Raw genomic sequence first — 21,232 nt, 5'->3', positions numbered from 1 at the left:
GCTTAAAACAGAAGAAATGTTACATTTTGTGCTTATTTATTTTTATGTTCCAAGTATTCAAAACATTTCTGTTTCACCATGGTGTGGTTTCAGACATATCAGAAAATATCTTGTTCCATGTGGAACTGTTAATAAATAATTAACAGTTAATAAATAATTCTTAATAAATAATTCTTTCCTTAAAACACTGTATTTAACTCTGGAAGTGCCAGAGAAATAACAACAATGTTCACTGGCATTTTACTCTTTCATGTGGATGGAAGCACTTGGATGTTGCAGTGATAGGTTTGAATCTCAGATCAAGTGAATTTGGTTTGCTGGGCTGCAACCCAAAGTGGTATGAATGGGAGTTTGCCTCCTCTTGAGTTTAGAAGGTGGATTTGGTTGAGATGAAAATGAAAATACAGCTTCTTAAAGACTACAGGAAATGAGTAGTTTACATGATTAAACTTAATGTCAAGGTTCTGCAGTGATCTCCATCCCAATCATTGGTGTGTTCCTTCCTGCCAGGTAATCACAGCAAGTACAGCATGGAGAATCACATTTCCTAGGAATGTAATTGTTGTACAGATTAAGGACTTTCTTAAACTTCACATACTGCTTGCTTGAGAAAGAGAAGTGTTTTGTGAGCATCTCTGAAATTGTCAGCAAACCCCAAGTTCTGTCTTGTCTTGGAATAAAGCTTTAGTGTTTTTCAAAGTTAAGTCAAAAACATGGCTGGGAAATGAAAACTCCTATAAAATGGCATTTTTGGCTTCTTACCATGACCCACTCTGCCCTTCCTCCTTCCATTTCAGAGAGACTGTGTATTTGATTCATGATGCCTTCTTTCTTATTTTAGCCACTCACATTCATTTAAATGCACATATTTTCTAGGTGAGATCTTGGAATTCTTGAGGAATTTGGACTTGTTTTAAAAAACAAAAAACTTGCATATTTTGTTAATGGCTATAAAACACTCCAGCATCTCATTGGTGACATACTTGGAGAAATGCAGCTGTGGCTGTGCTGTTCCCACAGCTCTGTTGGGTGCTCCCTGCTCACATCTGCAGGCTGCACTTGGGTTTTAGCTGGGCTGCTCCAGGCGTGTTCCTGTAATGCTCCTTGGCAGAGAGAGCAATTACCAGAGTGGTTGCTATAGCATTTCATTAAGGAGCCTTTCCACCGAGCCAGGGAAGGCTCCTTTCCCTCTTGGCAGCAATAAAAGAGCCTCACCTCCTTGTCTGCTGCTCCCAGAGCCTTCAGCTCTGCCCCTGCTCCCACTCTTCCTCCTGAGAGGGTTCCTGAGCGTGTCCTGGCCCCCTCAGAGCAATCAGGCTGGGCACACACAGGTCTGTGAGTGTTGGGGCTTAGAAATGCTCCTCAGTCCACTGGCCAGGATGTGTGAGCCATCAACACAAAACTGCAAATTGTACTGTCACAGGATTAGTGAGGAATTAATAGCTGAGAAATAAATTGATATTGTAATGAGTACTGGGAGCATAAATGAACTCTGGGCACTGCTGAGGCCCTGCCTTGAATCCTGGGGTTAGAGTTGGGCCCCTCATGATAAGAAAGACATTGAAGGGCTGGAGTGTGTCCAGAGCAGGATCTGGAGCACAAATATGATGAGGAGGAGCTGGGGAAGGCTCAGCTTGAAGAAAAGGAGGCTCAGGGGGGACCTTGTGGCTCTGCACAGCTCCTGACAGGAGGGGACAGCCTGGGGGATCAGGCTCTGCTCTCAGCAACAGGCACATGGCAGGAGGAAACTGCTTCAGGCTGTACCAGGTGAGGTTTAGATTGGATATTAGGAAAAATTGCTTCATAGAAGGGGTGGTCAGGCATTGGAAGGGGCTGCCCAGGGCAGTGGTGGAGTCACCATCCCTGGAAGTGTTCAAAAAACCGTGTGGATGTGGCATTTGGGGCATGTTTGAGTGATGGACATGGCAGTGCTGCACCAACAACTGCTGAACTTGTTGATCCTTGAGGGCTTTTCCAACCTCAGTGATTCTGTGATTCATGGGACCTCAAAAGCATTTAAGGAAAAACAGAGCTACTTATATCCTGGGAAAGATTTGGTTTTAATTACCACACTAGGAAATTCCTATATTAGAAGTATTTATGCAAAAACATAATCGGTGCTGGGCAAGATACCCAGATTTTTTTGCTGTGTCAGTATGTAAATGTTAAAGGTTTTTTTCTTCCAAGTATTTAGGCCTTGTTGAGTGACTAGAATTTTTTTCATTGCATTAGGGGGTTGTTCTCTCTTTTGCTGTGTGGTGTGACCCCACTGAGCAGCAGTGGGGGCTGTGGGTTTGGGTCAGTGCCCAGTGCTGTGCCCAGGCCAGGGTTCCACAGCCAGAGCCTCACTGAGGATCTGCTCCCACCTCCAGGTTCCCTCCCAGCTCTGTGGGTGTGAGATGTGGCAGCAGATCAGGCTGGGTGTGGTGCTTGCCTTTCAGATTTAGGATGGAGACTGCACAGATCAGATTTCCTCATATTGCTCATTCATGGCAGTGCCACTCCACAGGATTAACAAAAAGTTAATACCTGCTGATCCTGTAAAGCTTTCTATTTATAGTGCCTGTCATTCCTTGGAGTGTTTTGGGATTTGAAGTACAGCTGTTTCAGAAGGACTTCTTTCTGCTCTCTCTAATCCCCTTTTTCAGTTGCAGATCTGATGCTGAGTTCTGTAATGTGCTTTTCCAGAAGCTGAACTCACTGGTGGGCAGGGATTTACCTGTGGGACTTTGGGGCTGGTGACTCTGGAGCCTTGTTCAGCTGTGCCAGGCTGGGCACTACTGAACTTCCCTGTGCTCTGTTTTTTCCACCTCTCCTGCTCACACAGTTTGTGCTCAACTCTGAAGAGGTTGCCAGAAGATTAAGCTGATGTTTGAATAGTGTGGGGATAGATGCAGTGGGAAATGAGTGAGGCTTTTGCTTATGGATGTAAAGACTGAGAACTTGTCTGTGTGTCCTTCTGCCTTGAGAGCCATCACTGGCAACAAGATACACACATGAGGGATTCTGTGACACTGTTCCAGTGTGCTCTTCTGGGAGCATAAAATATTCAAGGCCAAGTACAATATATTTGTGGATCAGTTGCATGTTGTGTAAGTCACTCTTCCAGCATTTTTAATGAAGTATTTATTTTCTACCCTCAAAAGGGTTTTTTAGTTTATACTCAAGAGTTTAAACTTCCCATGTGAGTTGTCAGGACTTGAATCAGTCTCAGGTGAAGGTTTACAATCCCAAATCTGTTTCTGGGTAAAGTCACCTGGATACTGTGTTGTTAAGTGTTTGGGAGTGATGCTCTCTGCAGTTTTGGCAGATGTGATCCACTCACCTGTATCCAGGAGATCAGAAGGGATCTGTGTACAGGAAAGGGTTGTTTGGTGCTTACAGTGCCCTCCTTTAACATGAGAATTCCCACTGTAAGGATGGTATTTCTATCCAAACACAGGCACTTAGGAACAGCTTAAATTCCCTTAAATTCATTCATCTGTGTGCTGAGCGCCCCCAGCTGTGCCAGGCTGGCTCAGAGCAGAGGGGCTCCAGCCCTGGCAGCATCTCCGTGGCTCCTCTGGCCTGGCTGCAGCAGCCCCACGTCCTCCTGCTGCTGTTGCCCAGGGCTGGGGCAGCTCTGCAGGTGGGGTCTGACCTGAGCCCAGGGGCAGAGGGGCAGAATCCCCCCCTGCCCTGCTGCCCACGCTGGGGCTCAGCCCAGCACAGGGGGGTTTCTGGGGCAGCCTGAGCCCCTCACCCACCAACAGCCCAAGTCCTTCCCCCAGGGCTGATTTCCATCCATAGCACCAAACTTTTGTGACTTGCATTGTGTCACTCCAGGACTGTGACAGTGTTCACAGAGGTCTCAGGTTGAGGGAAGAGATGAAAATCTGACTCCATGTTTCAGAAGGCTTGATTTATTATTTTGTGATATATATTATATTAAAACTATACTAAAAGAATAGAAGAAAAGGTTTCATCAGAAGGCTGGCTAAGAATAGAATAAGAAAGAATGATAACAAAAGTTTGTCTCAACTCTCTGTCCGAGCCAGCTGACTGTGATTGGCCATTAATTACAAACAAGCCCATGAGGCCAATCCCAGATGCACCTGTTGCATTCCACAGCAGCAGATAATCATTGTTTACATTTTGTTCCTGAGGCCTCCCAGCTTCTCAAGAGGAAAAAATCCTAAGGAAAGGATTTTTCATTAAAAGCTGTCTGTGACACAGGACATTTATAAAAGACTAAAAAATGGTTGTATTAATACACAAAAATTAGTGTAAAGGGGAAAAATACTGATTAAAGTCAGGCCACTAGACACTTCTATGCTGAAAATATCATTTTGGAGGAAGGTGGTGGTATTCAGGCAGGGATTAGGTAATCCAGTTCTGACCTGGTTCCTCTGGCAGCTAGGAATGTGAAATACTCTGCTGCATGCATGGCTTTGAAAAGAGAGATTATTTCTTTGCATTTAAATTTTCATTATTCCTGTAGCAGATGCTTTCAGTACTAAAATAATAATTAATTGTGAACTGGAAGAATCTTTGGCTGAGCAAATTCTGTGAATAAAGTAAAATCTGTACAGATCATTTTAAATCACATGTTTGCCACATCCTTCCCACATGGACAGATGTGATTGCTTGGAAAGATGTGAAACACCAATATTTAAATGTAAACATTGTGACATTTGGCTCTTTGAATTGCTGAGGGATTCATAGTAATAACTGTTATTTATCAAAGTGTGTAAATGGCAAAAGGACTCGTGGAAGTTGAGAACCAGAGAGGGGGTTTGTGATTTTCCATGGGGGTTTCCATGGCTGGGGGGATTCAGAAAGCACCAGTGTCCCTTCCAAGGCTTATGTTGTGTCCCTGTGTTGTGGGTGTGCACCCACAGTGTCATCATTGGCAGCAGGTCCAAAAATGGGGTGTTTTCATCAGTCCCCTTTGATTTGTGGGCTGTTAGCAGTGTGTGACAGTTTGTCCTTGTCACCAATGAGCGGGTGTCCCTCTGCAGGCAGTGGTGAACTCTGGGTTTGTGCAGACCTCTGCCTACTCAGTCTCCATTGAACAACTTCATGTTTGCAGATTTTTGAATCTAGAGCTTTGGAGTGAGTGGTGGAATTGTGAGGGAGAGCAGAAGGGACAACCACCAAAGAAACATCTCATACTTTTGGTTTTGTAACAGAATTGTGGTGGTTTTTTTAATAAATAATTGTGTCAGAATTAAGTGCTTACTAAATTGTGTGTGTGATTGATATTTGTAAATGGAGTTCTGCTGCTTCTCCCCACCAACGTGCTGGAAATTTGAGAAACTGGTGGAGGAGCTGAAATTTTTGTTTGCTTTCCTCAGGCAAAATACATCTCTCAGTGCATCGATGAGATCAAGCAGGAGTTGAAGCAGGACAACATCGCAGTGAAGGCAAACGCAGTCTGCAAACTGACCTATGTAAGTGCCTGCTGGGCTCCCCTGGAACTGCAGCTGCATTTTGTTCTTTCCTGCTGATTTGGAGCCAGCCCTGCCTCTGGGTGCCTGCTCTGCCTCCCCTGCTCTAAGTGCAGCCTGTGGGGATGTCACTGCCCCAGCTCTGACGTCAGAGGCTGCAGTTCCTGCTCTGTGTGGTACAACTGGATTTAATTGTGATGGGGCAGGAAATGAGTCTCATTTAAAGCAAATAAGTTAAAAGAAATTGTTTTCAGCTGGATTGGTTCTTATGGTATAGTGACATGAGCACTTGAAACTGGGTTTGTTTCTCTTTGCTCAGTCCTTTGTTGACAAGGTGAAAACAGAAATTTTGGTAAAGATTTTTTTGTGGCTCTGTTATGGTTTTTATTAAAAGAAAATCAGGAAGAAACCCACTCACACCGGTGCTTATATAACTGCATATTATAGAATCACAGAATGATTTGGATTTGAAGAGACCTTAAAGCTCATCCTCCTGCCATGGCAGGGACACCTTCCACTGTCCCAGGGTGCTCCAACCCCCATCCAGCTTAACCTTGGGCACTGCCAGGGATCCAGGGGCAGCCACAGCTGCTTTGGACAGCCTGGAACTGATGCAAACTGTTGGAAAGTTGTGATGTCTTTCACTTATTGTGGGTGGTGCAGTGGTGAGTGGTACATTGCTCATAAACCTGTGATGCCTGCAGTATCATTTTCAGACTCCTGTTGCATCTTTGATTTTGGGACATGTCTTGACCTATTTCCTTGAGTCTCTTTATTTCAGAGGTTTATCTTGGCTTCTCTGCTCACAGTTACAGATGCTGGGCTATGACATCAGTTGGGCTGCTTTCAACATTATTGAAGTTATGAGTGCTTCCAAGTTTACATTCAAGGTGAGCTCTCTGTAAATGCAGCTGTCCTGGCCAAGCTGTCAGATACCCTTTGTGAAAAGCCAGGGTAATTTTATGTGAAAACCACCTGAGATTCTTAGTATCAGGCATTTTTTGTTCTCTAATAGCTTTATAATTTTTCTTGAGAGATTTGTTTTATGTTCTGTTGCAGACCTTTTTCACCAAACATGGTGGAATGTTGCTTCCTAAGAAATTATTCCCTAATGGGGCTTTATACCTGAAACTCAGGAGTCAACACAAACAAAATAATTGTAGTAGCCAATCCTACCTTATTTCTGCAGCTTTGTGGTCACTGAACTGTGGTGTAGCAAAATAGAGAAGGTGGAGGTGGTTTTATTATCCCTAAGACAGATAAATGATCAGAAGAACATTACTTGTCTGAACTTTCTCTTTTTTGATGTAAAGCCCCTTTTCTGGGGGGGGTTTTCATCACCTACTCATTCACCTTTTTAATATTGCTTATAAAACCTACTCATTCACCTTTTTAATATTGCTTATAAAGCCACCAGTTGTTTTCCACCTAAACATTGTCTAAATTGACTTTAAAACCAAACCTTGTTTTCCTCCTTGCCTTTCCCAGCGCATTGGTTACCTGGCTGCCTCCCAGTGCTTTCATGAAGGGACTGATGTCATTATGCTGACAACTAATCAGATCAGAAAGGTAAATGTTCAGTTCTTCATTTCTTCTTGCACTCTCACATCTGCACTGAGTATTTCTCCATGAGGAATACAGAAGTGTTGCAGTAGAATTCCTGATTTGCAGTTTCCTGATGTTCCACAAGCAGAGGGATTAATGAAACACTCAGGAGCTGTGCACATCCCTCCCTGTGCTGTCTCAAACCAGCTCTGTGTTTGTTCAGCACAGAGAATGGGGACAGAAATGACTTTACTGCTCTCTAGGCAGTGCTTCTAAGAATGTAACAGGCAGGAAAAGCATCCCCATTCCTGAAGTAAAATGAGCAGTGGCTCAGGAGTGACATGGCTCCAGAGCACTTCTACTTGTGAGGGATCTTTTTGTCTGTAATTCCACATCAGACTTTGTCTTCTCTGGCAGAATTGGGTGTAAAAATGGCGAGGAAAGTATGGAAAGTTTTGTTCTGTATCCATGTACCCACATGTGCATTCATTTTCATAGCGTTTGATCATTTGGAGTTATTGGTTTGCAGCATTGTTTTCCCATTCTTGAAGTTACAGATATTTTTTTAAGTGCTTAACTTTCATTTTTTAAGTATCACTGCTTTAAAACTTGACTGATCCAGGACAAGATCTGCCTACATTTTTACCATCTGAGGAACCAAAATGTGTTTTCCTTGCTTAAAAAAGAGCAGTGGGATGTTAGCCAGTATCTTCCTAAACAACTAGTGCTTTTCCCTTTATCTTTTGAACTATTCTGTGCTGAATGGGAATATCTATTGTCTTCATTATGGACTCTTTATTTTACTGAATTTCAGTCACTTACTGGCTACTTTCACTTTATGCTCAAGTTTTTACATAAAAGATAAAAATCTCTTCATGCCTTTTCATGTTTCATTGATCCAACAACTTGAGATTTGAAGGATTTATCAGTTCTAAAAATACACTAGAGCCAGGATGAATTGCAGTTTTTTGCTCCTTAAGAAGTAGATTGCATTATCCTTAAAGTAGACTCTTAATTTCTCACCACCTGCAGCAGGTTTTTAAATGAGATGTAAATGGCACAGAACCCCAAAGGCCTGACTATGTTTAGCTCTCCTGAAGCAGCTTCAGTATCCATGTGAATCTGGACTCTTAATTCAGCAGTCCATGTGGGAATGCTCTGTGCAGCTTCTTCATGTTTGTGTTTCCTGATACACAATTTATGGTCTGTACTTGAACTTACTCATAGATTAATTTTACTACGGGTGACTTAAGCTTAGGAAGACCTGAAAGAGTATGGAGGGCTGGGTAGGATGACTGCAAATAGATCCAAGAGAACTTGACCAATAAATGTGTTCCACACACAAATTGTGTCCTGTCTTTGTGGACTGGAAGTTGTGGTGCTGCCAGCAGCTCAGGAGAAAAATAATCTCATTTCTCTGCTAGATTAAGGTGGAACTCCACTCACCAAGAGTGCTTGTTCCCAGTGAAGTTGACATTTGGAATTGGACTTAGCAGGGTTAGTGTTTAATACCAGTTTTTTAGCACTTTAAATGTGTTTGTAATAAGTACTGAGTGTTTCAAAATGATTTCCATTCCCAAAACACCACCAAGGTATGATCACTCTGATCACTTTTATGTTGCAGTCATCCATCTCTTGTTTAATTATGGTTCTTTGTGCCCATTATTAAACCCCAGGCTGGCTGTAGTTTAGCAGGTGTTAGTAGTTGATAGGTAAATATTCCCATGAAGAAGCTCTGCTTCATTTATGTTGATTGAATAAAATTATTCTGAGGAAGTTGTTTCTTGACATTCTGTGTGATCTTAAATTTTTGAGCGTGTTTCTCTTTTTTCAGGATCTGAGTAGCCCTAACCAGTATGATACTGGAGTTGCACTGACTGGCTTGTCCTGTTTTGTTACTCCAGATCTTGCCAGGGACTTGGCAAATGACATCATGACATTGGTGAGTTCTTAAGGTTGAAATAACTTTACTTTATAATTACAGAATGTTAAGTTATTCAAATCTGGTAAATATCTTAAATTTAGAACTGATAAATTTAGAACGTGAAACCTGCTGCTTCGTTCTTGTGGGGTTCTGGGGAGCTTTTACAGATCTTAGTTAGGTCTAGAGGATCATTTTGAAATACATTCATTAGTTCTGGTGATAAACAACAATATTTTGCTCTTGCCTCAAAGCTGAGTTTTCAAAAAGCAGTTGAGTCTCCCAGCAAGAGCTTTGGTGACAGCAGTGTGAGCCCAGGAGCTCACAGATGAGCTCAGAGCCTGACTGCAGTTGTTTCCTTCCCAGATGTCTCACACAAAGCCTTACATCAGGAAGAAGGCAGTGTTAATCATGTACAAAGTTTTTTTGAAGTACCCCGAGTCCCTCCGTCCTGCATTTCCTCGCCTTAAAGAGAAACTTGAAGATCCAGATCCCGGTGAGTGAATTTTAGTGAATTCCTTCTGATCTCACATGTAGAGATCCATGTACTTGTGGAGCTGGTGGAGAAAAGAGTGCATGAAAAATGCTGTAATCATCTGTTGGGCACTGACTCCCCTGTCTCAGGGTAGGTGAGCATAGGAGAGTTTTGATGGGTGTTGCCATATTAAAAATACATTCTTTAAAATGTCCATTTCTTCAAACCCACAGCTACTGAAAGTATATCATTGGGTTAAACCTTAATGGACAAAGCAGCTTAAATTTTCCTAATTTGTTGTTGAACTTGGCTATTGAAAATATTTCAGTTGATTTCAGAGTTTGGGGTTCTGGTTTTGTTACTACTTGTGCCTTTTTAGCAAGCTGCAACTGTTGACTTGCAGTTAAAATTATTTAACATGCCTTAGTATATTTTTTATTTATTTGAGTGGGCTCCTCAGGACTTGTCAGTGCAGGTCAGCAGCAGCACAGGAAGTCTGCCATTGCTCAGTATCATATTCACATTTTTGCTCAGTCTTTAGGAGGTGCTGGTGCTCCCTCACTGCACCAAAACACTTGTTTTAGGAATTATGTGTGTGGTGTGTATTTGATCTTCACTTGATTTGTATCTGCAATTACAGGGAGAAATTTAATTGCATTTCCCAACTGTTTTATTGTGGCCATGGAATATTTATCTTCCAGGGACAATGTTATTAAAGAAAGCAAAATCCCTCACCTGCAGAGAGAGGAAGAAATTGCCTGTTAAACTTCGTGAAGGATTGCTCTGTGCTGGGACACCCAGCCTATCTAGACTAAAACATTCCAAACTGACAACAACCCCTGTCAAGGGCTGAGCAATGAGAAGGGATGAACGTGTCCAGTCAGATTGCTTAAGGAATTATTTCTGTTTTGTATTTAAACATTTTCAAATAATACATATGTTATTGGGCTTGCAAGGGTCTTTCAGGGTGAGAGAGATAGACGAGAATCTTGACTCTATGATCAGAAAGCTGGATTTATTAATTTATGATATATGTTACATTATGACTATACTAAAAGGAATAGAGAGAGAAGTTCAGAAGCTGCTATGCTAAGAATTGAGTAGCAATCAATAAACAAGGGAGTTCTCTCTGATACTGTCTCAGAGAAAGCTTATCTTTGATTGGTTCTTAATTGTACATGAGCAACATGGACTAATTACAGGTGCACCTGTTACATTCCACAGCAGCAGACAACTATTGTTTACATTCTCTTTCTGGGGCCTCAGCTTCCCAGAAGAAGGAAAAATCCTAAAGAAAGGATTTTCCACAAAAGATGTCTGTGACATACATATCAGAGAAGTCAGGAGTGATTGGAAACTTTCTGCTGGCTGATTATTGATTGTGTTGTCTGTGTTCCACAGCCCAGGGCAGGGATGTGGCAGTGTGCTGTTTTTTCTCATGCTGGACCAAAGCAGATACCTGGCTTGCTGCTCTATTAGAAAATAGCCAGAATTAAATAAAACCCTTTCTCAGTTTTTGCATCCCTGTATTTACTGCCTCAGGCTTGGGAATGAGGCCAAACCATTGCACACACAGGTCTGAAACTTCAGCTGCTTTTGCTGTTGTGCACCTGAAACTTCAATTGCAGTGAAGACATTGATGAGATTTGTGCTTCTCCCTCCTGTTTTGCCCAGGTGTGCAGTCTGCTGCAGTAAATGTGATTTGTGAGCTGGCTCGACGCAATCCCAAGAATTATCTTTCCCTTGCTCCCCTCTTCTTCAAGCTGATGACGTCGTCAACCAATAATTGGGTTCTCATTAAAATTATAAAACTGGCAAGTATTCTGCTTCTTGTTTACAAGATTAAAGTTCTCATTAAATTACCTTGGGTGTGAAAATGGATTTCTTGCTGGGAGGCATAGTTACCATTCAATCTGAATTAAAAGAAACCAGGAATATCTTCTAATGTTTGAATGTAACCAAAGAGAAAATATGTTAATATAGCTTGGTTTAAATACAGTGAGCTGCAATTTACATAATGTTTTGAAGCTGTTGAAAAGCAGCTATTAACTGACTTTTCTTCTTATTGAATAGTTTGGTGCTCTTACTCCATTAGAACCAAGACTGGGAAAGAAACTGATTGAGCCCCTGACCAACCTCATCCACAGGTTTGTGTGACACATCCTGCTGGGGGAGGCCTGGTGGGTGGGTCAGTAGCTGGGGTGATAATACATTTTATCATTTTTTATTGACTTTTGGTATATTGGTTTCAAGTATCAAAAGATATTCTTAGATAAGGGTTATTTCTGGAAAACCTGAGTGGGGTAAAATACCTTAAAGGAAAATCTCTGGGTGTCTGACTGTCAGCATGAATTCCTTCAATGGATGGATGAAAATTGGAGCAATTTGCTTTCCTTTCACTGCATTTCAAGCCAGAGATGACTGTGAAGGATGTATAAAAAGGCTCAGCTGTGTATTTGCCTCTCCTATTTACCTCACACATTTGATTCCTGACTTTTGGGAGTGCCTTACCCACCAAAGCAGCATGACAAGGAATATATTAAAGCCCTTTCTCATGCATTTGGCAGCTCAGATGGGTTTTGAAAGAGGCTCTTACAATTTATATATTCTAAATGTAGATTAAATAAAGTTGAAGTTATTTCCTTGTCCCTTGTCTGTTGCTGGTTTGTGGTGGTGTAGTGGTTCTAATTCTGAACTGAAATCAGGAAATAGATGCCTTGGGGGGAACACATGGATTCTCCCTGATATGAAGAGGAAGTGTGATCTTATGCAGGAGTTGTTGAGTGACAGAGCAAGGTTTTAAGCAGAAATCTGTGTAGCCTTGAGAGCAGCTCTAGCCAGAGGATTTCTGTCCATCCTCATGTTCCTTTAAGGCAGGCTCAGAACAGACCAGCATCCAGGTATCTCCAGGGAGTTGTCAGCAGTAACAAATAGGTACAACCCGCCAGAAAAAGCAGGAGGATGGACAATCCCAGCTCCCACATCAGTAATTCTGAGTTGTGGGGACTGAATCCTCTTTGGCTTGGTCTCCATTCAGTCATTTTCTGTCTCCTTATGAGTCACAGCACCCTGAGCTGTCCCACCAAGTGCCCAGGGAGCAGAAGTGTTGGTTTTGGCTCTCAGCATCCCAAGCTGACCCTCAGGGCATCTCTGTGCCACTGGAGCTGTGCTCCTTCCCTGTGCCCTGTGCTTGGAGCCTGCTCCTTTGGGGTCTGGCAGGTTCCTGGTTCCCTCTTGTACAGATCAGGCTTTGTAGGGACCTCTGCAATCTCAGAACTGCTCTGTCTGTGTTCAGCTGGCACAGGCAGCCTTGAATTGGAGTTTGGGGGAAATCAGGCACTGGGAATGGGTTGATGATTTCCAGGGATGGGAAGTGTGTTCCTGCACCCCAGTCCTCTGCTGCTGGGGCGTGACTCACTGGCTTGGAGAGAGACTTGAGCTTCTCCATCTGCCTTGTCATGAGTTTTTGACCTTGGGCAGAGGATTTAATTTGATTCTTGGACAAGATTGCTTCAGTATTGTGTGACTGGAGTTTGAGTAACCACTTCCTTCCTTATTCCTTGTGGCACAGTGCTCTTGGTGCTTTTCCAGGAAGATTTTTTTGAGCTTTTAAACATTTGTTCAAAAATTCCTCCCCTCAACAGTTTTAAAGTGAGAATCATTTCATCTGTTTGAAGGGATATGAAGCAGAATATTGACAATGTCTTGTGAAGTTCAAGGTGCTAACTAGCTCCAAGATAGTGCTGACAACTCTTCAAAATGTGCTGGTTTATTCCTTATTTAATATACCTGATTTCTGTTTCAGCACCTCAGCCATGTCTCTCCTATATGAATGTGTGAACACAGTAATAGCAGGTGAGAACTGAAACTTGGAACCTAGAAAAAAAACGTGATGAACTTTGTTATCAACTGACACCATCTGTAAAGCTTTATTCTTTAACTTATTGCATTTTAGAATACATTAAGTCTCCTGGCAAATTTTGTGTTACTGTGGGGCTGAAATCCTTTGTTGTCAGTGGGTGAGGCACAGCCACTACAGCTGTGTTGTGTTTGCTGAAGGCAGGTACAGACAATGAAATTATTTATATGCCAGATCCGAAGTGTTGCTACAACTACAAAATGTACCAGCAGCAGAATTAAAACAAGTGATGTCTCCTTGCCAAGTTCTCTGATGTGATGATGGATCAGATTTTTTTTTTTTAATTTTGCAACTTTGCAGTTTAAAAATGGGGTGTAATTCCTTAGAGGAGGCAATTGGAATTACTGATTGGCAGTTTCAGTTTCTGGGGAAAGGAGATGAACTCCATAGCTGGGAGGGTGAGAGAAAACAAAGGCAAAAAGGGATAACACAGTATTGCAGCTCAGGCTTGGCTGCAGTATCAGAGTGTGGGGCACAGGGTTATTGACATTCACAGTTGGTCTGTCTGTCTCCTGTGGGTTCCTTGGATAATGGTGCAGAACTTGCTGTGCTGGGTCAGTTCAGAGAGGGAAGAGAGATCTGTCACTCACTGTTATTCCTTCAGGGAATGAGGTGTCATGATGGGAGGGAAAATAACACAGAGGGGAGTTCCATTGTGGGTGAGAGTGCCCTTCACTGAGATCCAGTGGGGTCATCCTGTGGGTAAGGGGGAACTCACCCACCCAGGACACCTCAGGGATGATGATGTCAAACTCAGAGCCAGCAAATGAGCCCTGAAACACCAGAGGAGCCCCTGGCACCTGCCAGCTCTGGAGGTGACAGTGCCCATGGCACCTGCTCAGTGCCAGCAGCAGTTACCAGGGTGAGCCCACCTTTCCTGCAGTGGGGCTGTGTGCTGCCAGAGCTTGCAAGTGTCCCAAATAATCAACAATGGCTGGCTTGATTAAAGCTCCAATCTAATCACATTAAACTCCAGGATCCATTGCTGCATCGCATTGCATTAGGAAAGTGCACAATTAAAAATTCAGCTGTACAGTAGCTGCTCATATATTAATAGCCTTGACTGCTATGTGATGTCAGTGAACTAAACCCTAGTGAGAGCAAAAAAGAGCAGTTTGACCTGGCTGTTGCAGCTTTTTCTACCTTTTCTACACTTTTTTTTCCTGCCCTCTTATTATTACTGTTATGGTATACGACATTACAAGTTTATGTCACAACCTTCTATTCTTCCTCCAGACCTCAAAAGTCCAGACAAACAGACAAACAATAATTTAGCAATAAACAGACAAACAGTCTTTCCCTGAGCTGGGTGAGGGCTGTTGGGTGGTGTTGTTGCAGTCATTCCAGCACAAAAATTCTGACTGGAATTTGTGCTTCTGTTTCAGTTCTGATCTCTCTGTCCTCGGGGATGCCCAACCACAGCGCCAGCATCCAGGTGGGACCCTGGGTTTGGGGCTTGTTCTGCTCTGCTGGGGGATCCCAAGGGCCAGGGAAAATGGGATTGTGTTCCTCTGCCAGCAGTTACAGCAGTAGCTCCCTGAAGTGCTCTTCTCTGTACAATCCTGCAGATTGAAGCATTCCCTATATAAATTTTCCTACTTCATTCACTCTAAAATGCAGAGTTTCAGAGTTTTCCCAACTCTTTATTCATATCCTGTTATCAATACAGTCATAGAGAGGTTCCTTGTGTTTGGAAATCTGTTAATGCAACAAAACCCTCTCACCTGGAGACCTCAGGTCTTGGTCAGAGACTTCCTTGTGTATTGAGTACACTTCACAAAGACTTACTTTAATTAAGAGCTGTAATAAACACAGTGTGCTCTTTTTTTCCAGCTTTGTGTGCAGAAGTTGAGGATATTGATAGAAGATTCTGACCAGAACTGTAAGTATGGTGCTTTCTTCATGGAGCTCTTGGCCTCCAAGCCCTGGGGAGATGCTGCAGCAGCCTCAGAGGGGTTGTAGTGCCTGGTGTGCTGTAAACAGTTGCTGAGGGGTTTAATTTGGAGATAATTTTTGATGGTGAGCACTTCTTTATAATAATATTTTTAAAAACAAATGACAGCAATTGTTACTGCTGTTTGTGGTCTTGTAAATCTAAACCAGTTCTTTCCATGCTCTGGGATTTCTTTTTTTATAGACTGGTTGCTTGGAAAGCAGTGCCAGCTATTTTCAGCAGAGTGAGCATAATAGTAAAATGCAAGAATGTTGACTTACTTTAGTGACTGCAAAGAATACTGGGAAATTTTTAACTTTAAGATTTCATGCTCAGCCCAAAACAGTGTTTCTATATTTGGAAAGAAGTTTTATTTTGTTTTTCACAGTGAAGTACCTGGGCCTGTTAGCTATGTCCAAAATCCTGAAAACGCACCCCAAGTCAGTCCAGTCTCACAAGGATCTCATTCTCCAATGTTTGGATGACAAAGATGAGTCCATCCGACTCAGAGCTTTAGATCTCCTCTATGGCATGGTATGTTCCTGCATTTATTTCCTCAGCAGCCCCACTGACCCTGTAGGAAGGTGATGTTTAAGGAAAACATGCAACTTTCTCTGCCCACTCCACAGCAAGACTTTTAATAACTTCTATATCTTTTCTGGCACTTAGGACAAGTATAATATCTGGCTCAGCATGAGGGCTTTAAAAACTCTGATTCAGACTGGATGGAGTTTCTCAGTTCAGGCCCTGTTAGAAATCACCCATTTTGAAATCAATTCCATTGGATGTTAATGACTCTTAAATTTGTTTCCTTTATAAGCAAAAATGTTTTAAACTTTATAATCTGGCAGTAGAAGAGTCACTTTCTCTTGGATTTCTGTATTGCTGATAGTAATTCTGATCCTCAGCTCTCCCACAGCAAGGTCTTCACAGAATTAGCTGGTTGGAAAAAGCCTTGGAGATCATCAAATCCACTTTATGACCTATTAGTGCCAGGCCATGGCACTAAATGACACATCCAGTCTTTTCTTAAACACCTTGTAACTTATGCTGGATCTTCTTTAACAAAAACACTGAACAATATGAGACAGATTGATTTTTGGATTGGGACCCACAGAGATGGTTCTGGTTTCATGTGAACATTATATGGGTCCAACAAAGAGCCAGCAGCTGTTTAACTGCAAGGACTTGGCTATGTAGGAAAGTGGTTGAACCCTTCACCACCTCTTTAACAGGTCTCCAAGAAGAACTTGATGGAGATTGTGAAGAAGCTGATGATTCACGTGGATAAAGCCGAAGGGACGACGTACCGCGATGAGCTGCTGACCAAAATCATTGACATCTGCAGCCAGTCCAATTACCAGTACATCACCAACTTTGAATGGTCAGTGCTGCCAGCTTGGAGCTCATCACAAAGGCAGTGCAGGGTTGTGTTGGGAAGGATGAAAGTTTGACAAGAAAGTCTCACAGATATGTGTGCTTAGCAGAAAGATTTTGAATGTGGAGTCTGATGAAGGAATAGAGTTGGAAGCAAGTTTTGATATAGAAGAAAAGAATTGCAGAGCCAGTCTTAGTGGATAACCAAGGAGGCAAAGGGTGTGTTAGTTAGAAGGGGTTTTTCTGACTTACAGCAAAGGGTAAACCCACCTCAAACAGGAAGATGTTTTTACCAAGCAGAAAGATAGCACAGGCAAACAAGTCAGCAAAGTTGCAAGTAGAAAAAAGGTCTCAGAATTTTCTACTGCAAGAAAACTGAAAAGCAACTTCTACCTTAAACTGTAATGCACTAACTTTTAGTGCTTGGAGAACAGTAACATGAATATGGTAATTACAGTAGTTATGAGAGGCTATAGATAATAGTTAAGGTATAGATTGGTTCTACTGTATGAAGATGCTCAGCAAAGAAAAGTCTATAATGCATTGTAACCAAAAGAAAAGTCTATAATGCATTGGTAACCAAAACCAAAGGGTCTCCAGGCCTGCCTGCAGCTGGAGCTGACAGCTGTAGGCACAAGCTCTGTCACCCACCACCCTGGACTGGTGGAACGTCTTGGATGGAATAAACTGCATTTTGGGGAGCTGCCTGGAGTCTCACATCCCTCGTTTAGGCTGCTACAGTGGCGCCCAATGTGGGGCACGATTAGGAAGAGCCTGAATGAGGGATGCAGGTCTGCTGGCCTGTCTGCAGCTGGAGCTGACAGCTGGAGGCACAGCTCTGTGACCCATGACCCTGGACTACTGTAACATCTTAGATACAATAAACTGCATTTTGAAGAGCCCCTGGAGTCCCACATCCCACATTTAGGCTCTGAAGTGGCGCCCAATGTGGGGCACCATTAGTAAGAGCCTGAATGAGGGATGTGGGTCTCCAGGCCTGCCTGCAGCTGGAGCTCACAACTGTAGGCACAGGCTCTGTTGCCCACCACCCTGGACTGCTCTAACCTCTTGGATGTAATAAACTGCATTTTGGAGAGCTGCCTGAGTCCCACATCCCCCATTTAGGCTCTTGCAGGGTTGTTCTCTGATGCCCACCTGTGAGATCTCAGCACCTCAGGATGGAGGTGCAGAGTGGCCGAGACCACCCTTGGGGGGCTCAGGAGTCCTAGAATGTTGCCAGAAGTGTCTGGTGGCAGAGCTTTAATCCTACACAGGAGACGACACCTGTATGAGGACTGGGAGGAATTCACTGAGTGAATGGTGAAGAGATAAGTTAATTAGAGTGTAAAACACAAGATTTGAGATTTTAGTACAGAGAGGTCTAAAGAAGTAAGATAGAGGAATTGGGGCGTGTCCTGTCCTTCTTCTTCTTGGCCTCCATCTTCTGTGGTGATGGTGGCACTTTGAAATTAGTTATTACTAGAAGTGCACCAGTTAATAAGAGTAGAAAGTATTGAGGAAAAATTATAAATATTGTACACGTAACTTCGAGTATAAAGATAAGTGACCGCCCGGGGGCTTGTAGAGTGTGCCCATGGCTGACATGCTGTGCAGACCTCTGTCGGGCTGAAAGAAAATCTTTTAGATAAACAATTAATAAACACCGAGACCGAGACAAGATCAGAAGTCTCTCCTCGTCCTTTGAAGCGCCAAGCTCTTCAAGGCCATCCCTGGGCCTTTCCAGGCCTAAACAACCTAAACAGCCGAGAAACCGAGCAAGTGGCATCCCTGAGCTATCACCAGTCATAAATCAGCAAAAAAGAGAAACATGAAAATCTACACCCACCCATCCCTTCCCCTTTCCCACAGGTACATAAGCATCCTGGTGGAGCTGACCCGGCTGGAGGGCACGAGGCACGGGCACCTGATCGCGGCGCAGATGCTGGACGTGGCCATCAGGGTGAAGGCCATCCGCAAGTTCGCGGTGTCGCAGATGGCCATGCTGCTGGACAACGCCCACCTCATCGCCAGCAACACCCAGAGGAACGGCATCTGCGAGGTGCTCTATGCTGCTGCCTGGATCTGCGGGGAGTTCTCTGAGTAAGTGCAGGCACGGCCTGGTGTGCTCTGAGGGGCAGCTGCTGGGCAAAGCTTTTGGTCACTGAAATGTTTTTATGAGAGGTTCAGAGTATGTGCCTTAATGCCACCAAAGTGGTTGTTTTTCGCTTGTTCCCTCACACTATTGACTCCTCAGCTCTTTCTAGCCAAGACATTTTTAACTAGCTGATCATTTTTCCTGTCTCTCCAGCCTTGCCCACTCATGCAGGAAGCCATAGTAGTGAATCATAGAATGCTGGAATATCCCGAGTCAAAAGGGACCCACAGGGATCATTGAGTTTAACCCCTGTCCCTGCACAGCCACCCCAACACCCCCACCCTGAGCAGCCCTGGGAGCTCCTGCAGCTCTGGCAGCCTTGGCACCATTCCCTGGGCAGCCTGGGCAGTGCCCAGCAGCCTCGGGGGGCAGAACCTTGCCCTGAGCTCCATGCCAAGGCCTGGCACAGCTGCAGCCCTTGCTGGGCTCCTGTCCCTGTGCCAGAGCAGAGCTCAGCCCCTGCCCCTGTGCCTGCCCTGGGGAGGAGCTGCAGCCCCCGAGGAGCCTCCCCTCAGTCTCCTGGGCTGCAGCTGAACGAGCCAAGTGCCCTCAGCTGCTCCTCAGCCCTTCCCCAGCTCCGTGTCCCTCCTCTGGGCACTCTCCAACAGCTTTGGACCCTTCTGGTATTGAAGGTGTAAGCTGTTAGATCTTAAGATGTTGAAGGAACTCCTTAATCATTAAGGTCTACTCCCATTTATATTATAGGGAACATGTGCACTCACTATGTTTGAATTAGTTCTTTCTCTCCTCCCTATTTTGCTTTTGTTAAAGGGTTTTTGCAGAGCCCCATCTTCCTGGGAATTAAAAGTTGTCATCTTTTTGCTCAAAATTTTTCAATGCCCACAGTACTACAATTTTCAGTGTTCTTGTACCAGTATGTTTTTTTAGCTTCTGCAGGTGTTTTTGTCTCTTGCTTGTGCAGATATAGCTGTTACCCAGCTTTTGTTCTGGTAGATTGGACGGGTGTGGTACTGGAATCTCCTCTTACCAGCTAATTTTGTGTCTCCTTCTAATTGCCACTCTGAACACTGGCTCCAGTTTAAGTTCACAGTGTAGGTGTGATATTGGGGGAATGCTGGTACAGCTCAGATCTTCACTTCCTTTAAAAAAAAAAAAAAGTTGTACAAAGAAAATTGCAGCTGAAGAAGTAAGAAAATATACTCTTTTTCCAGTGTTATCACATTTTTACTTAGAAACAACTTGGCTTTATTTACAACTTTTATTATTGTAATACTTTTTTGTGCATCTTCCATTTAGTTGTGAGCGGATAATTTTGAGTAAGAGCATGAGGTCTGTTGAAGTGCTGTGATCTGTTCTTTTTTGTATTAAGCACTGCCTGTTGGATTTTATTTTTGCTTGCCTTTCATCTGTGTATTCTGTCCTTACAGACACCTGGAGGAAGCAAACCAAACCCTGGAAGCAATGCTGAGGCCCAAAGTGACCACCCTGCCAGGCCACATCCAGGCTGTTTATGTGCAGAACATGGTGAAGCTCTATGCATCCATCCTGCAGCAGAAGGAGCAGGCTGGGGACAAGGAGGCAGCTCAGGAAATCACACAGCTGATGATCGAACGCCTGCCTCAGTTTGTGCAGAGTGCAGATCTGGAGGTTCAGGAGAGGGTAAGAGGATGAAATGACTTTGGGATTTATCATGGGAAGCCTTGGAGCAGGTCTCTGGTTCTCTGTGGCTGTGCACATTTTCTATCAGCTGTTATCAATGACAAAGGCCAGATCTTACTGGAGTTTGATGCCATCTCTGAAGGCTGCCAGCAAGATCTTCACTCAAAACAATTTAATTTTAAAATTATTCAGGCACTTAAGGGCACAACAAGATTCCAGCTAAAAGAGAAGCTTAATATGGACTTTTTACATTTGCTATAAACCTGCAGTTTATGCTGCTTCTCTTAAGTTCCTTAATGAAATAAAACACCTTCTGTTGACTTCAGTTGATTTGTTGGTTCAACTTGTTAAATATTACTCTGAAACCACTTCTTTATTTGTTTTTAGGCTTCTTGCATCTTGCAGCTAATAAAATACATTCAGAAGCTACAAGCAAAAGAAGTTCCTGTAGCTGAGGAAGTGATAGCCCTGTTTGCTGGTGAGCTGAACCCTGTGGCTCCTAAAGCACAGAAGAAAGTCCCCGTTCCAGAGGGGTAAAGTTCCTTCTCTCTCCCAAACCTTTATTTAAACTTTGAATAATAAAGCAAAGTATGTGACGAGACAATGAAATATTCAGTGTACTGAGTCAAGCTGTTTGTTTGCTGCAATTCTTCCCAGCCTGGACCTTGATGCCTGGATCAATGAGCCTCCATCAGACAGCGAGTCTGAAGATGAAAAGCCCAAAACAATATTTCATGAGGAGGAACAAAGGCATTCCAGACACAGACAGCCAGAAATAGATGAAGAGGAACTGGCCAGAGTGAGTGAATGTTAAAATGCCTTTCCCTACATAATTTCAGTAGTAATCTAAGTGGTGCT

General features: G+C 43.4%; 1 protein-coding gene across 2 annotated transcripts in view; it reads left to right on the top strand.

Moving 5' to 3' along the window:
* Nucleotides 1-21,232, top strand: part of AP3D1 (adaptor related protein complex 3 subunit delta 1) — a 44,908-nt gene that overhangs the window by 8,661 nt on the left and 15,015 nt on the right. Inside the window, exons 2-17 of one of the 2 annotated variants that reach the window (XM_059489536.1) lie at nt 5,337-5,432; nt 6,239-6,319; nt 6,918-6,998; nt 8,809-8,916; nt 9,262-9,391; nt 11,045-11,184; nt 11,444-11,517; nt 13,176-13,225; nt 14,675-14,724; nt 15,123-15,171; nt 15,611-15,756; nt 16,458-16,606; nt 18,469-18,699; nt 20,143-20,374; nt 20,762-20,907; nt 21,032-21,173. In XM_059489536.1, coding sequence (XP_059345519.1) covers nt 5,337-5,432; nt 6,239-6,319; nt 6,918-6,998; nt 8,809-8,916; nt 9,262-9,391; nt 11,045-11,184; nt 11,444-11,517; nt 13,176-13,225; nt 14,675-14,724; nt 15,123-15,171; nt 15,611-15,756; nt 16,458-16,606; nt 18,469-18,699; nt 20,143-20,374; nt 20,762-20,907; nt 21,032-21,173 — 1,905 coding nt within the window. The remainder of the gene's footprint in view (nt 1-5,336; nt 5,433-6,238; nt 6,320-6,917; nt 6,999-8,808; nt 8,917-9,261; nt 9,392-11,044; nt 11,185-11,443; nt 11,518-13,175; nt 13,226-14,674; nt 14,725-15,122; nt 15,172-15,610; nt 15,757-16,457; nt 16,607-18,468; nt 18,700-20,142; nt 20,375-20,761; nt 20,908-21,031; nt 21,174-21,232) is intronic. The other variant, XM_059489537.1, reaches the window with a different exon arrangement.

The sequence above is a fragment of the Ammospiza nelsoni genome, chromosome 27, assembly GCF_027579445.1.
Source record: "Ammospiza nelsoni isolate bAmmNel1 chromosome 27, bAmmNel1.pri, whole genome shotgun sequence".
Lineage (NCBI taxonomy): Eukaryota > Metazoa > Chordata > Aves > Passeriformes > Passerellidae > Ammospiza > Ammospiza nelsoni.
This window is presented reverse-complemented; position numbering and strand designations above follow the sequence as displayed.